Source organism: Lepisosteus oculatus, chromosome 5, assembly GCF_040954835.1.
Source record: "Lepisosteus oculatus isolate fLepOcu1 chromosome 5, fLepOcu1.hap2, whole genome shotgun sequence".
NCBI lineage: Eukaryota > Metazoa > Chordata > Actinopteri > Semionotiformes > Lepisosteidae > Lepisosteus > Lepisosteus oculatus.
The window spans coordinates 36,898,543-36,911,688 of NC_090700.1; the positions used below are offsets into that span (position 1 = coordinate 36,898,543).

At 45.7% G+C, this 13,146-nt stretch overlaps 1 protein-coding gene across 2 annotated transcripts; it reads right to left on the reverse strand.

The window, feature by feature from the left end:
• Positions 1–1,014: 1,014 nt before the first annotated feature.
• kctd20 (potassium channel tetramerization domain containing 20) lies at positions 1,015–12,632 on the reverse strand. Of its 2 annotated transcripts, XM_015342540.2 has the most exons (9): positions 12,316–12,632; positions 8,211–8,273; positions 7,788–7,873; positions 7,132–7,291; positions 6,594–6,696; positions 5,290–5,410; positions 4,815–5,012; positions 3,004–3,114; positions 1,015–2,538 (listed from the first exon to the last, which is right to left on the reverse strand). In XM_015342540.2, the coding sequence occupies exons 1-9, from the start codon at positions 12,324–12,326 to the stop codon at positions 2,249–2,251; spliced, it is 1,143 nt and encodes a 380-aa protein (XP_015198026.2). In that variant the 5' UTR covers positions 12,327–12,632; the 3' UTR covers positions 1,015–2,248. The 2 variants fall into 2 exon arrangements, with proteins under 2 accessions (XP_015198026.2, XP_006628586.3); XM_006628523.3 differs by lacking the exon at positions 8,211–8,273 and having other exon boundaries at positions 12,316–12,630.
• Positions 12,633–13,146: the final 514 nt, after the last annotated feature.

The following is a 13,146-nucleotide window of genomic DNA, read 5'->3' on the forward strand; positions in this document are numbered from 1 at the left end:
TCGTTTTGCCTGCACCCATGGTCTCAATCAAAGAATGTCATCTCGTATGAAGTAGCCTTAAGCAGTGAATGAGGTAACAGGATCTTCTGCCTGAGCAGACAAGGTTTTTGTGCTCATTAACTTGTATGTATCCTGCTGATCTAAGCCTGCTCCTGTTTTTTTTCTCGAAACATCCAGAAAAGAAATCATATTCAGCAAAATTGGAAACAACCCCTTAAGTTTTGTATTGCAGTGACGTACAACAAGAGGCATAAAGTAACTTTACACTTGTCCTCATAAATGTTACAAATGCACAAGCTTGTACCTGTTCATAACCTAAAACCTAGACTACAAGCTTCATCCCAGTTTATGTAGTTCCCTGTCACAAGTGACAGCAAGCTGGTAGCAGTAAAAGTTACATAAGCAAAACTAAACAAGCTGGATAGAGCTGCATTAATCGTTTACTGCTTCCTAACAATGTACACTTTTTCAGGGGGGTATTGTCACCATGGGAACATACACCACATCTCGAGAATGAAATGTACACTATAATCAGTTCAGCATCACCATTTTCCTTTACAGTCTTCATACTTTCAAAACCAGAATAAACATTTTGATTAATCGATACACAAAGTTTGCAATTAACCAATGACCATGGTGGGGGAGGAGAAATTCCTGCCCTCCTTGTGCACTATGCATGTTTCTGAATCCTTCAGCTTTGTTTTAAAGGATTTCAATGGCTTCTACTAAAGATGCAATGCAGTATGATCATGATCACCGAAAGACATACTTCTCATTTTGTGTATCATAAGCAGACATTTAGAAAGAAATTGCAAAAGGCTTCTTTCCAAAATGCAAACGGTGCCAAGTGAATCTCTTGCATAAATATTTTAGTGGTGTTTAAGATGCAGGTATTCTGCGTCAGTCAATGATACATTTCATCATAAACATTCACGTCTTGGCACAGAAGACCTGGAAAACCTCTGGAACTACAGGAAAGAATATAAATGCAAATACCTCTCCACCCATTTGCAATAGTGTGCTGAATGTTTGCCTTTTATTTTCCAGTTTTAAAAATTGTGCTTCAGAAAAAAGAAATCCCTTTTTTATGTAAAGCATCCAACTGCTCACTTTGGGTGGAAAAAAAAAAGGACTTTGACGCTTAAATGTAAAAGCTTTCCTGAACACCTACTGCTGAAGCAACAGTGTCGGCACAAATAAGGGGATCTGAAAGCAGATTGTAATGATATTGCGGAAAATCCATGGAAGAAATTTCTATGCAGATTTTTTACTATAACATCATTTCTGTATTTTAACAGCAACTCAAAGCTTTATGACCCTTATTCACTTCTGAATGCAGTACATTTGCAACACCGTTTTATATAACTTCTGGCAATGGCCAGTCTTTCAGGCCTGGATATCTCACGCACTCTGAAAAAGACAACTTCCTACTTGTTGAAGCTCTTTGAGATACAGTACAATCATCACGAAAGGCGCTACACAAAAGCATGCCACCCATCACACACGTGCCACATGACAGCCCGGCCTGTTTCTGCCGAAGAGGAAGTCCAGGTGCAGCAAGCACGAAAACACTTACATTTTCTCATCTACTTCTCCTCGTTAAGACAAACGCGGTTGAAATTTGCACGAGATGGTACGTTTCGTAGACCGTGCATGGGTGTGGCAGGCGGAGGAGACTCCTGTCATGCCCCAGCTGGCTCCTGCTGAGAGACCCATCTCCAGCAAAAATCAGCAACTCCTCCTCAGTCCCCAGTCAGGCAACAGGCTCTTGAAAAATACCCCACTCACAAACCAGTTAGTTGTCTTGGACTTTTAGTTCATGAGTGAAACCTCTGAGCTCTGCAACGGGCAAGGCTCTGCAGTAGAAGACGATCTTCAAGAGGTCTGCGCTTTGTTTTTTTGCATGTGTTGTCACATACAGTATTTACACTTTGCCAACAGATTCCCAGCTCTTCACAGCCTCCTTTCAGATGCCGATTTGGGTTCAGCTTGGTGAGGCACCCCACCAGTAGCTACCACACAGCTGCTCTGGCACTTGGAAGCATGTTGGCACATTGGCATTGAAGAAAACAGACATTCCTGTTGGAAAAATCCAGACCACTGTTGCTCTCATCTAAACATTCCTTGACGTGAGCACCTAACCTCTGAATCTGTGCATGAAGCAGCAGTGCTGTAATCGGTGGTGCTCGCCCAGGGCTGAGGGAGCTTGGGGGTGAGGGTGGGAGTAGGGATGCGGGCGTGACGGGACTCAGCCCTCGTCGGGGACATGGGAGGAGAGGAGGCGGGGGTAGGGCCCGTTGAGGCGATCCAGCTCGTCCACCTGTGGCAGGGGGTGGTGGGCGGCCGGGGCGACCCCCTCGCCCACGGTCACCAGGTTGGGCACGCTCTTGCTGCGCACACACTGGAAGTCCACGTGACGGCTCTTGCCCTCCTCCTTCTCCCAGGAGAGCTGGATGAAAGGGCGCTGCACGTAGTTGTAGATGACCTCTGACCGCCCACCTGGCCGGCGCTTCACCTTCTCCTTGCACGTGGGGTACCCTGGGAAATAAGGAGATGTCGTAATTACCTATTATAAAGGCAAAGGCTGAAACCGGAGGTGAAACCAAACTCCTTGTTTTTTCCAAAGTAGACTTTTCAAACTCCCGGCAGTAGATGGCAGCATTCCAGCATACAGATCTTGCTGGTGAAACGATGCTTTTTACTTTAACATCTTCATCTAGGGCAATTTATACTGAAAACCTAGATATGAATTGGAAATATTAACTGTGCAAACACAACTCATAATTTAGTGGTGTGCAGTCATACAATTAGCTAATTAGTAGAGCGATTATACCCAACTGCTGAACTGATGTTGTGCTCTTTTGAGATGAAAGTCACTGTGAAGGCAATGTTATTGAACTGGGCACTTAAGAGCTAGCCCATGTGGGACCTTGTCATTTCTTCAGCTGGCATTCCTAAGCTATGGCAGCTCACAGAACAGTAGGAAGAGACTGGGCCACTCACCCTCGATGCCAATGCGGATGTTCTTCAACCCTCTTTCCTTCAGCAGGGCTTTGGCCACGTCCCTGTTCTCAATGTACTTGAAGAAGCGGTACAGCTTGGTGCTGTAAAGGACTGGACAGAGAGACCAGGAGAGGTCAGGCATGCTGCTAACACACCACCAGGTGGCTCTCTCAGGTGAAGACTACCCCACACAGAACTTCTGAGAGAGAGGAGGCACTTGTGACAACATGGCTGAGGCCAAACCTTCATTCAGTCTCACTACAGCTCTTTATTTTCTGGCTATTCAATACTCACAACATAACATGTTAAATGCTACATTACCAAAAACCTGAGACATTTCGGCCAAAAATCTGAGACTGCAAATGAGGAATGTCTTAATATATGAAGAGGTGGAACTGATCAATATTTGTTTTACATATCACTGACACAGGTGTGCAATCTTGGCACGCCTTATTAAAAGCTAGCACATGTGGGATTCAAACTCCAGGTGATCTAGTGTCTAAGATCCAGTGTTACAAAGGTGGCTCCCAGTTTCCAGGACCAGCTGAAGCAGTGACTCACACACGCGTCAGCCTTGGAGACCTGCTGAACCTCCCTGTGCTTCAGCTTTAAGAATGAAACACACAACTGAGTTCCTGCTGTATGTGATGCATTTTTCCCACCCTCTAACTGCCGTAAGGCATTACCCAACTGTGATCACATTAAGTCTTGTAGCTGTAGGCTTCTGCAGTTCTGTTTAAAGTGGCCAGAGAGTCCTCCCCTTCCTCCACCCCCATTGCAGGTTGACAGTGAAACCCCAGACAAGCTGCTTCTCGAGAGATCTGAATGAGTCAGCATGCTGCATCATGGCTCGGTAACATGTTCCGCCCAGCCAGCACACCCATGCTGTCTCTCTGAGCTTGGGGAAGTTGGCCGCAGACAGTGAAACCCACTGAATTTCTTTGTGCTGTTGAAAATAGCTTGTGCTGCTTTTGATCCGGAGATTTGCTTATTTTTCCAGGGATGCGAGTCATTCGGTGCCCTCCACCAAGAACGATAAGGGTCGCAAGACTCCCGGCAGAAAGCAGGCGCTATATCTTGGGAATGAAAACAGCACAAAAAGAGCACATGAAAATGCGGTGGGATTCATTGTGCTATTTGTAGGGGGCAACTTGACAAAAACACCAACAAAAGTTGTGCTCCGAGTAAACCCCTGACAGAGCTCCGCTGGTGATCCAAGCCACAGCGTACATATCCCTGCTTCCGAGTCCAAGCTACCCCTTCACAGGTAACAGGGAGGCAACGATGGAAAAGCACATGGACACCACGCGTCAGACAGCTGGCGATCCCTCCCTCCAGCTGCAGAATGTTCCAGGATGAGAGGCGGTTTATTAAAGGCTGACAAGGAGACACTGGTGTTGAAAAACACTCTTTTACAAATGTAGCTATCATGGTTAATGTTACAACTGGACTGTTCGCATGTTCTACACATATTTGTACAAAACACTGCGAGATCAGTCTGTTGTTGCATTTTGGAGCAGGTGATCTGCCCTGCTTTAACATCTATCAACCTTTTAGCAAGTTTCTGAAGTTCTTTAGTTTGGAATGTCAATTCAAACAAGATGTGTAGGTCAGCATGTAGCCAAGTAATTTGCTCAGCTCCACAGTCCCAACCCCACTTGCTCCATTTCTCAAGTTAACAGCTCTCTCCAAGTATCTGTGGGTCCCGGCAACTGTAGCCCTAATCCTAAGCCCCCAGTGCAGTTAGACAGCACAGACTACAGAAGCTACAGATGGTCAGAGGATGGATCAGCGTCCCAGAAGCCCCTTACTCTGCGAGTACTCCTCGCCCATGGGCGGCGGGTGCTCCCGGTCCCAGTCCACAGTGTCCTCATCGGTCAGCACAACGATGTGACACTCCCGCTCGCCGCCCTGCGCGCTCGACACCATGGCCGGCAGCACCAGCTCCTCCAGGAAGACCTCGAACTGCCTCCGCGCGCCGTCGTTGGACAGCTCGTGGAGCAGGGCACCTAGCCGAGGAAGAGAGAGGGAGCTCGGCTCTTACACTGCTCGCCCTTGCCCAGGACGGCAGCCAGTCAGAGGCAAGAGATCTGCCTCTGCACAAACGTGGCACAGCTTGTCTTTGCTCCTGCTGCGCCTTCCCCTCTTCTGGCTTTCTACATCCACAGCAGTTAGACATTAGTTACGAGTGACTCTGTATGTGCATTTTCTCTTCTCCACTTGCCAGAACTTTCTCAAAAATAAAGCCAAATAGGAGGAAGAGGAGGTGGAGGCTGGCGCACTCACTGAGGTCACGGCACTTCACCGTGCCATGGTCGAAGTTGATACACAGGTAGTCGCAGGCCTCGCGGAGCTCCGCCACCGACACGCCATCCGGACAGCGCAGCACCCCCGTCCGGTAATAATCCTGGCAGAGAGAGCGAGGTCTGGGATCAGGCGGAGCAAAACCGTAACACACCCCCACTCCCTCCTGCTCCAAAACCCTAGGGCTGGGGAAAAGCCTTTGCCTGCCTGACAGTACGGATCCGCCAGAGCCAGGCTCCTCCATCTCAGACTGCTCCTAATGCTGCTCTAACCTCAGTTGTCAGGGAATCTTGCTTTCAAGATCTAACGCACTTCTTTTTTAACTGTACACTCACGTACCACTACACTGATCACCGGAACCGATAACAATTTCTGACAAATTCTAGTTCCATCAAGAAAGTCATCTCTCCAAGTTACAAAAGTAACTTGTTCCTGGAATGGATTCCTTTTTAGAGGTAACCTTCCCCAACACTCCCTACCTCTCCTGTATATCAAGCAATCACACTTCTGCATCACAAAATCTAAAGCACTCCTAGCCCGACACGTGCCGACAGCCATGTGACAGATCATGAGAGTATCACTGTTCCAGGCTGTTTGCCTCCGGGCGTCATCAGTCACACGTCTTTTAGTTTCAATGATTCTGAGAGATCTGCAACATCTCTCTGAGGAGGATGTGTTTCAGATACAAATGTTTGCACCCCGAGTCTGAAACGGGTCTATGCGCAACGTTAAATGTAATAAGTGTTATTATATCATACCAGTTCCTCCAAAAAGTGTTAACTGCACTCATTTCTTGTATCTAGCAGCATGCATGATGTTAAACTGACTTTAACAGAAGGACTCATGTCAATACATACATCTGCAAGTCTATAGATGTCCATCCATTGTCATTAAAGATGTCTCATCTACAAGAGTTTGGAAGTCATCCACAACCTTATGTACACAAATATATACACAAAAATAACTTTCTTTTTTGTGTTATATTTTACACAAGGTCTAAATAATTTAAAAATAGATTTTTTAAACAATGTTTTAAAAAATGTTTTATCCATCTTCTAATAGGAGTTTTTCAGAACAAATACATTTCCAAAGGTGCCCCGAACGATGCTTTTATTTCAACACATAAAGAGATGAGCTGAAGCTCTCCAGGTTTTTTTCGACAGGCAAGTTAAATCAAACTTTCCAAGAGGAAAGCTGTCAACACAGCTGATGTCTTTTAACACCGTACGAAAACAAAACCTTTCAATACACTATGACACAAATAAAAAACAGAGCCTGGTACTGACCAGAATAACCCGGAAGATGGCGGCGCTGATGCCCTCTGCAACCTCATACTCCCCCTTCTCATTGGGCCGAGTGAAGTTGTGTTGGCGGGCCGGCCCAAACATCCTAGACCAAACAGAAAATGGACACTGTGCAGACAACTGCAAAGACTGATGGGTACAGAGATTAGTAGGGCCTGTTCATTCAACAAGGATTCCAGGTCACAAATTTGGTGCTTCTTAGTTGTGTAGTTTTCACCAAACTCATAGGCACAGAAAACCAGTGGTTTCTGTGAAGCATTTTAGTTCTTCAATGATTTTTCTTACATTAGGATAAGAAAATGCCAAATGATCCAAATCTCAGTCAGAGTCTACCATATATCCATTATTGGAAAGATGCTCATTCCACAGAAACAGAACTTTCTCATGCATTTCATGAATATATATCTGTTAATAATTTAAAGGCAGTAAAAGTGTATACTTTGCCCTGTACCCAAACATGTGTGGAAGCGACTCTCTGGCGCTCCCAATGTAACCACCCGCTGCCGGAAAGGTACCCTACCTGCCCAGCATGGTGTCTGAGTGGGCCACGAAGACCGCCGTGTCCACCACAAAACGGGTGTTGTCAACCACCAGCGTCACTCTCTCGGACGAGGCCTGGCCCGTGCCCGCTGCCTTGCCCGACTCGACGGTCATCTTTGAGCCACCCGGACCAGCAGAGTCTGCCAGGGAAGAAGAGGTGGCAGGTCACGGCAGTGCCTGCGAGGCTCTTACACCTTTGGCATCCATGACTGGACAATACAGGCCGGAAGAAGAAGAGTGACATTCAGAGAGTCCTCAATGCCACACTGGGGCTTGAAAATAGGGCTCAAAACACACTCCTCAAAGCACTTTTGCACATTTCTAAATTATTTTAGAAGAACAATTTGCGAAAGTGATATGGAGCACCCATAGTAGGATGGCCAGCTGCTGGACGTTTCAGTTGTTGGCTTGTGCGTGCAAATATGAAAATATGCAGATTAAGAAGCAATGGTTTTAACTCAGGCTGTCCGAGAAACATGTGGGTTTGATCTGTGAAAAAGAACGATTTACAAAGGGGAAAACTGAGACAAAGATAACGAATATTTCACATAAATACGGGCTTAGACTTTCCAGGTATATGGTGGTTCAGTGGATGGAATAAAACGGGGATAAGGGATGGAAAACACCTAGACTCACCTGAGCGATCCCTTTCTCTGATGCACTGCCCTCCACCCCGAGACAGCGCCACCTGGGGGTCAGTGCTGAGAATGCTTGGCTGGTATCTGCAGAAGAAGCGGGACAGGGGATAACGATATTGAGTCTGGCAATTAGCACTAGTGCTTTTGTGGCCATTTGCATTCGGCAAAGCAAAATTCAGACAGCGAAACAGACTACTTGACTGAATCAGGCCAGTAGGCCTGCACTAAAAATACTTTTATTACAATTCCTAATACTATAAATACATAAATGAGCAAACCACCGTACCTTGCAAAGACAGGCTTTTTTATCTCACAATTGCAACAGTATTTAACGGGAACTCTTGCTTTTAACAACTTGATAAATTAATCAAATAAATGTATGTAAGATACAACACAATTCTTTAAATTCCAGTACACTGACCTGGTTCTTACTTCATTTCTCAGAAGAGAGAGGGGTACACAACCACCCACACTACTGGGGCCTCTAGGAAGATGACAAAGATATCCAGGCTAATTAACAACAAAAATGTCCAAAACAACTAATGAATTGTATATAAAACGATCAGGATTCATCCTGATCTATCCATGAAGCAGGTAATCTATACTCCCAGCTAAGTGTAGAAAGGCAGGGCAGGGGTTTCTCAGTAAAAAACAAAAAACAGTATGGTCCTAATTTTCAGCTTCAGTGTAAGTATGCATGGAATGCAATCAGCATGTTGTGACAAAGCAAGGTCAGTTTTACCTGCTCCTTCGTATATTACAAACAACAGAAACCCCAAATACTGTCTCTCTATAGCCTGCTTACAAAATACTTTTGGTTTTTTTTCCATTTATTTAGCAGTGTGCGTGAACGCAGGTGTACATGTGAGAGTGTGTGTGTGTGTGTGGCAGTGGTGTTTGGGTCCCACTGAGCCCAGTAAATGCCCTGTTGCTGGCTCAGGCCCTGGGCAGCGTACCAGCCTCTCAGCCCCAGGCCCAGGCCTCTGTCTGGACCATTACAGATCCTTACTGTACTCTTGCGCTCTGGCGAAACCTGAAACTGACCTGCTTTTTCATTCCTCTTGCCTCCTTTCACCCTCTGACGCACCTCCCAGTGGAAAGTTTTAATAAGTGAAGTAGAAGCAGAGAGAGGTGAAAGACAAAGAGGACAGTCAGCTGCGAAACTATGCGGCAGCCCGCCCGTCCCCAAACAAGGCCCAGAAAAACAAAAATAGGAAAAGGTTTCATTTGTAAAAAAACCCTGCCCTCCTGCCTGGCCCCGTCACACAGCCTCATTAGTTATTAAATCTCGTTCTTTCCAAGACTTGTTTTATTTCCAGCCTTTTGACAGAGTATCCTTTTCATTTCATCTGTAAGCATCTCGGATTTCAGGGTGTAAGAACAATCTGAAACTTAAAAAAAACGAACAGAAATGGGTTTGCTTACAACCTGACTGGATATTTGAATCTGACGGCTAACCCTATACAGTAGCTTAGGTGACCAGGTAAGTAGGAGGAAAACTCTCAGGAATGAAAGACCTACTGTCATCCTCTGAGCTCCTGCACTATTTTCAACAGAAAAAAAGAAAAAATGTTTTGCAGTCAAGTAGTCCTATACCACAAGCTTTGCGGTTCCTTCAGGGTTACATGTGAGTTTTAAGAGATCTTCATAAGATATGAATCTCAAATAACAGACTGCTACTGTTGTTCCTGGCTTTGACAAGGAAACTTCCCGGGACACGCGTGCACAGGTGGCCAATTTAACTGAACCTTGTTGCCAGTTCTGACAATGAGGAAGCAGTATTGCATTTTCATTTAAAAAAAAAGGAATGGAAATGTGTGTGCTGGGGGAAGGCTGTCAACCGAAAAGTACAGAAAAGCTGACTTTTCTGCACAAGACAAGCGCAAGACAGGATGATCAATTTTTCCTTCAGAAGGCGCACACTGGATCCTAATTAGACGAGACTGCAGACGTAAGAAAAAGGGATCAGTGACAAACAGAGGAAAAGGGAGGGATGCCAGAGTAAGACAGCGTGAGGTTACAGCTGACGGGCACTGCAGGTGGAGGCCCTGATAAAACTGCCGACTGTTAGCAGCAGTGAATAAAATGAACACTGCAGCAAGATGCCTGATCACTTTAAAGTACCCAACCACTGGCGCACATGAGAGACCCATGACTCCTGCTCTGCTGGAAAAGCGACAGGACGTCAGGGGGACTAGAGAGCTGGTCAGTGCAGGGCTGGGATCCACTCGCTAGCCACTTCCAGTGCTACCTGACACTTAACCACCTGTCAGCCACTGCAGCCTTACAATATATTACCCTTATCTTAAAGAAACACACAAAGCTTACACTTTTAACCACTGTGGATTTTTCAGCAACTGACATTTTCTGAAGGGCTAAAGCCATGTCTGGCCGGCTGATGCTTTCATACTGTAGGGCTCTCGGGTTCACGTGGGTATGCGCCCTCGCGGCTGCCGCCTCAGGTCGGCCCCCCCACCACTGGGGACTCGAACCTGGGCCGCCGGCGTCACTCAACAGGGACCCAGCCAGTTGAGCTAAAGGGAAATCTCCCCTCAGCCCGGTGGCTGCGGTCCCTGCCATTCACAGGGAAGGGCGGGGACGTCACCGCGCTGGTAAGCCGGCTCGCACAATGGTGGCCGTATGAGTTACAATACCACGTCTTTAAGAAAAAGTGTCTGATATCAAAACATTGTATAGGCAATGCAGGCAAGCAATAAAAAAGGCAAACAAAATGTTAGGATACACTACATAGAAATTAACATTGAGGGATGCTTTGTTAAAGTTGTATGAAGCCTGGTAAGGCTCCGTTTAGACTACTGTGCACAGTGTTGGTACCTCATTATACAGAAGAGACTGCTGCTCTGCAATCAGTCCAGAGACATTCCAGGGCTCAAGGGAACATCTTATACTAAGAGGCTGAAGGAACTAAACCTGATACAAGTGGACACTGAGACCCTGTGCTGTACCAGCAGCGGTCAGAATCCTCAGAGGCAACCCAGCGGGCTTTTTCTGAATAACAGGGGAAACTCAAACCAGAGGATGGAGGGGGAATCTACATGGAAGTGAAATAAGAACAAATATAACCCACTACTGGGGTTCGAGTTGAATAGTGTTCTGTGCATATACGAACCAATCTAAGATTCATCCACTGCTGCTAGGGGTAGTCATAAAAGTTTGTCATAAAAGAGAAAAAACACACAAAGGTTACAAATAAAGGAAGGTCATTCACCCCACTTAGCTTCATCGGTTGCTCATAATTACTTTGTTCCAGGATCTAATCCACTTGTTTTGTTCTGGTGGACCAGTAAGTGGTGCTCTTCCGTTTGTGACAGACATTTCAAACCTATATCTAGTAGTCTGTGCACTGGGACAATACCAGGATCATCCATCCACCCTCTAACGGCTTCAGCCAGTTATGGGCCACAGGCAAGCCAGAGCCCATCCCAGCAAGTAACGGGCACAAGGCAGGATACACAGATGCGAATCATCTCTTAGATAACGCCTGACTTGTACTGAGAACCTGAGAACATCGGTTCAGACAAATAGGCCATGGCAAGGTTTGAAGGAGGGAGAGCTGCTGATCCCAGGGTCCTGGCTACATTCCACTTCCAAATCAAAGTAGCCTCATAATTCCACCAGGATCCTATTTTCCCCAATCTGGCCCAGTTTTCTTTCCCTAGTGAGGAATTGTTTGCAATATTTGCAAAGTCTACAGACTCCCACCGTTATTCTTTTAAACACAGCGTCTGATAACCGCGCAAGTTCAATCCTGAGGGATGCTCCCCCATCCCAAATAAAAACTTACTGTACAGTATATTAGAACTCCGTGGGTGTCGCACTCTCGTTGTTACTGAATTTTAACTCCTTTAACTCCTGCAGCAATGACTATAACACTCGGACCCGTTCTGGCTCTCTAGACAGTACATAAAATCAGGTGGAGAAGCAAAATGTAGGAAAGCCAAAAAGTCGTTTCAAAAGTGGGAAAAGTGTTGAAATTCTAACCTACAGTAGGTCGCAGATGGTTTGAAGATACATCCCACTGAGCTACCTTCCAGTACTACCAGAAAGTCTACATTTCTTTGTTCTAAGTCATGTAGGTAAACCATTTTTTCTTTACCTCGTCGTCCTAAATTTCGTGGGGCGAGTCCTACACACACAACGAGCTTAAAAACGGACTGACATCGCTTAAATAAATGAAACTCATAACATAAAGCGCTTGAAGTTTGCCGTCTTTCCCCCCTGTAACTGCACCGGCGACCTGTAAGTCTCCGATTCTGCGTACACCTGATCCCGTTTACGTTACAAGGCTTAGCTTTCCCAAAGACTGGCGCTTCACGTTTCCTGAAACAGGGCTTTGACATCGCTAACAAACCGCGTTTTATTAACCAGGTATTAAATACTAAGAAGCCCCCACCCACCCACACACAGACTCAAGCTCTGAAATCGTGTGTTTTCTACATGTTGAATGCTGTCTAGCTAAGTGCCAGGAGAGAGCGAGATGGAAAATGAATGCTGCTGGTACTTACGATCGCCTCATGTCTTCGCCGCTGAACGCATGATTAACAAAGGTACTTCCTCGTCCAGGCAGTTTCTCAATGTAAGAACGGCCAGCTCATTGAATAAGAAGGAAAAAAACAGCCTAGGGAATTTGAATTGTTGCCGTCGGTGGCTTCTGTGCTCGTAGTCTGATCTCTCCTCCCCTACCCCCGAGCATAGACCTCGTCGACGCCTGCCAAAATAAGAGCTTTCCTAGGAGGCTCTCCCTACCGCAGTCTCGCTCGCTGTTGCAGTGACCCTGCTGCATTGTGAGCAGTTAACGCTTGTTACGCTGCAGGAATGAAACTAAGTCTTCGCTTTTTTGTTGGTTATTTATGTGTGTGTGTTGGGGGGTGGAGAGGGAGTTGGACACTTCTCTTAAAAAGCGACGCTACGTTTGATGCGCGTGGGTAGTATGCAATCTTAAAAGGATTCGTTTATCCAATTATTAAAATAAGAATGTTACATTTTCTGTTATTAAATACAAGCGTTATCTATGATCAACAAATTCGTTTAGCTGCAATTGAACCGTAGTTATAACTTACTCCTTTACCCCCGTGTACTCGTTAAATCTTAAAAGCAGTAATAAGGTGATCAGAATTTGGGTACCCTGTTGCACACATCGTCTGTACAGTATACCACCGGAGCTAATCATAAAGTATTTTAAATTAAATAACGCATGGTAAGCTAGATGAAAGAATCTCCACATTTAATGGTGGTGTTAGATGCCTTACCGCCTTAAATTACACTTGTACCCAATATACTGACGTGGCTTAACTACACTGTCTAGGTGATTTATCTTGAATAATTTAAGAATCCCC